This window comes from Myotis davidii, unplaced genomic scaffold (assembly GCF_000327345.1).
Source record: "Myotis davidii unplaced genomic scaffold, ASM32734v1 scaffold533, whole genome shotgun sequence".
In the NCBI taxonomy this organism is placed as follows: domain Eukaryota; kingdom Metazoa; phylum Chordata; class Mammalia; order Chiroptera; family Vespertilionidae; genus Myotis; species Myotis davidii.
This window is the reverse complement of record NW_006285996.1, coordinates 422395-424476: the sequence shown is the minus strand read 5'-3', so window position 1 is coordinate 424476 and position 2082 is coordinate 422395. Positions and strand designations below refer to the sequence as shown.

Below are 2082 nucleotides of genomic sequence, written 5' to 3'. Positions count from 1 at the left end.
CTGAACCTTTTAAAATATTTCTTTTAAAAAGTACCTGTATTGACAAATGGAATTCCATCATATGGGACATACTGGGATTTCCACATCAAACGTGTAGCTGGCTTGGCTGGGCTTGGAGATTGGCGAGTCCCCCAAACACTGTGTTTGCTGCTTGTGAAATGTTAAAACACTTTCTAATTCAGTCTCACTTACACAGTAGCCCCGGTATGAATCTCCAATTTTCTGCATGTAGTAAAATTAAATCACAAAATCATTAGAATATGTTTCCACATCGATCAGCCGCCTCCTGCGCATCCCCCACTGGGGATGTGCCCGCAACCCAGGTACATGCCCTTGACCGGAATCGAACCTGTGACCTTTCGGTCCGCAGGCCGACGCTCTATCCACTGAGCCAGACCGGTTTCGGCCAGAATATAACTACTGTTATGGTCAGCGAGAGCATCCAGTCTTGCAGTTGGTAAGTTTCTGTTGCTGGGTTTCTCTTCAGAGGCATCCTGAGGACTATTCATATCCACAAGTTGCCCCTGAGGTATAATCACTTGTGTCATTCCTGTCTGGGTAGATGGAATTACACGAAGCATCTGTCCATTTTCTGATGAGCTGGTAACAATCATCATTTGTGCATTAGAATCCTCCAATGACTGAAGTTCATATTGAATAGGTTGCCCATTTTGGTCCACTAGGTGAAATTGCTCTGCAGAAAGAGTCTGTCCCTGAGTCAGGGGCCCTGGTATATTCTGTGATGTGAGTGAATTATCTGCTTCATGAGTAGTGACGGGTAAAACTCTATCAGAATTATTTTGTCCAAAGGAAGGATCCCTGGAGTCGATACAGGTTGAATGCTGAGAATCTGTTTTTGAATCTTCGGAATCATTATGGATGACTATTAATGAATCATTAGACTGTTCCATGCTGACATCATATTCAATTCCATTTTCTTCTATTATTTAAGAGCTTCAGGAAGTAGCTCAAATTTAAATTCCAGGCCTCAAGCATCCTACTACCCCTCAAAATGCCCTCTTGTCCACTGAAGTTCATCCTTTCTGCAGCACTAAAATCATGACAGTAGTAGCTTCATTTATATGAGAGATATAATTATGTCTTCATAGCAGCATTTTTCTTCTCACCTGGGCTCCGAGGCCCCACCATGGAGACCGGCACAGTCCTCCTTCCTCTTCTTGAAGAATATCCTTCAGCATTTCATGAAATACTGGTTTGGTGATAATAAACGCCATTAGCTTTTTCTTGTCGGTGAAGCTTTTTATCTGACCTTCAATTCTAAATTATAGCTTTGGAAGAAGCAACCCTGTAGGTGGTTGTGTGTAAAAAGAAAGACAAAGATTCTTTTTAGTTGAAATTCTCTAAATATGGCCTGTAAAGCTATTCTAAAAGTAAATAATAAATGATAGCTTTGCTGGATAAAGTAATCTTGGTTGTAGGTCCTTGCCATTCATCACTTTGAATATTTCTTGCCACTCCCTTTGGCCTGCAAAGTTTCTGTTGAGAAATCAGCTGACAGTCCTATCCACGCTCCCTTGTACATATGCAACTAGGAAATTCTCTAAATATGGCCTGTAAAGCTATTCTAAAAGTAAATAATAAATGATAGCTTTGCTGGATAAAGTAATCTTGGTTGTAGGTCCTTGCCATTCATCACTTTGAATATTTCTTGCCACTCCCTTTGGCCTGCAAAGTTTCTGTTGAGAAATCAGCTGACAGTCCTATCCACGCTCCCTTGTACATATGCAACTAGCTGCTTTCCTCTTGCTGCTTTGAAGATTCTCTCTTTGTCTTTATCCTTTGGCATTTTAATTATCATGTGTCTTGGTGTGGGTCTCTTTGAGTTTCTCTTGTTTGGGACTCTCTGCACTTCCTGGACTTGTAAGTCTATTTCTTTCACCAAGTGAGTGAAGTTTTCTGTTATTATTTTTTCAAATAGATTTTCTTTTTTTTGCTCTCACTGTTTTTCAATATCTTGCTCTCTCTCTTCTCCTCTGACACCCCAATAATGTGAATGTTGGTAGGCTTTAAGTTGTCCCAGAGGCTTCTTACACCAAGCATGTCACACTCAAAGGCTAACAC

At 40.8% G+C, this 2082-nt stretch overlaps 1 protein-coding gene across 1 annotated transcript in view; it reads right to left on the bottom strand.

Moving 5' to 3' along the window:
* LOC102758890 overlaps positions 1-1154 on the bottom strand; it is a 7115-nt gene extending 5961 nt beyond the window's left edge. The window contains 2 exon segments of the mRNA XM_015559679.1: positions 73-222; positions 408-1154. Of these exon segments, the coding sequence (XP_015415165.1) occupies positions 73-222; positions 408-911 (654 nt within the window). The 5' untranslated portion in view covers positions 912-1154.
* Positions 1155-2082: the final 928 nt, after the last annotated feature.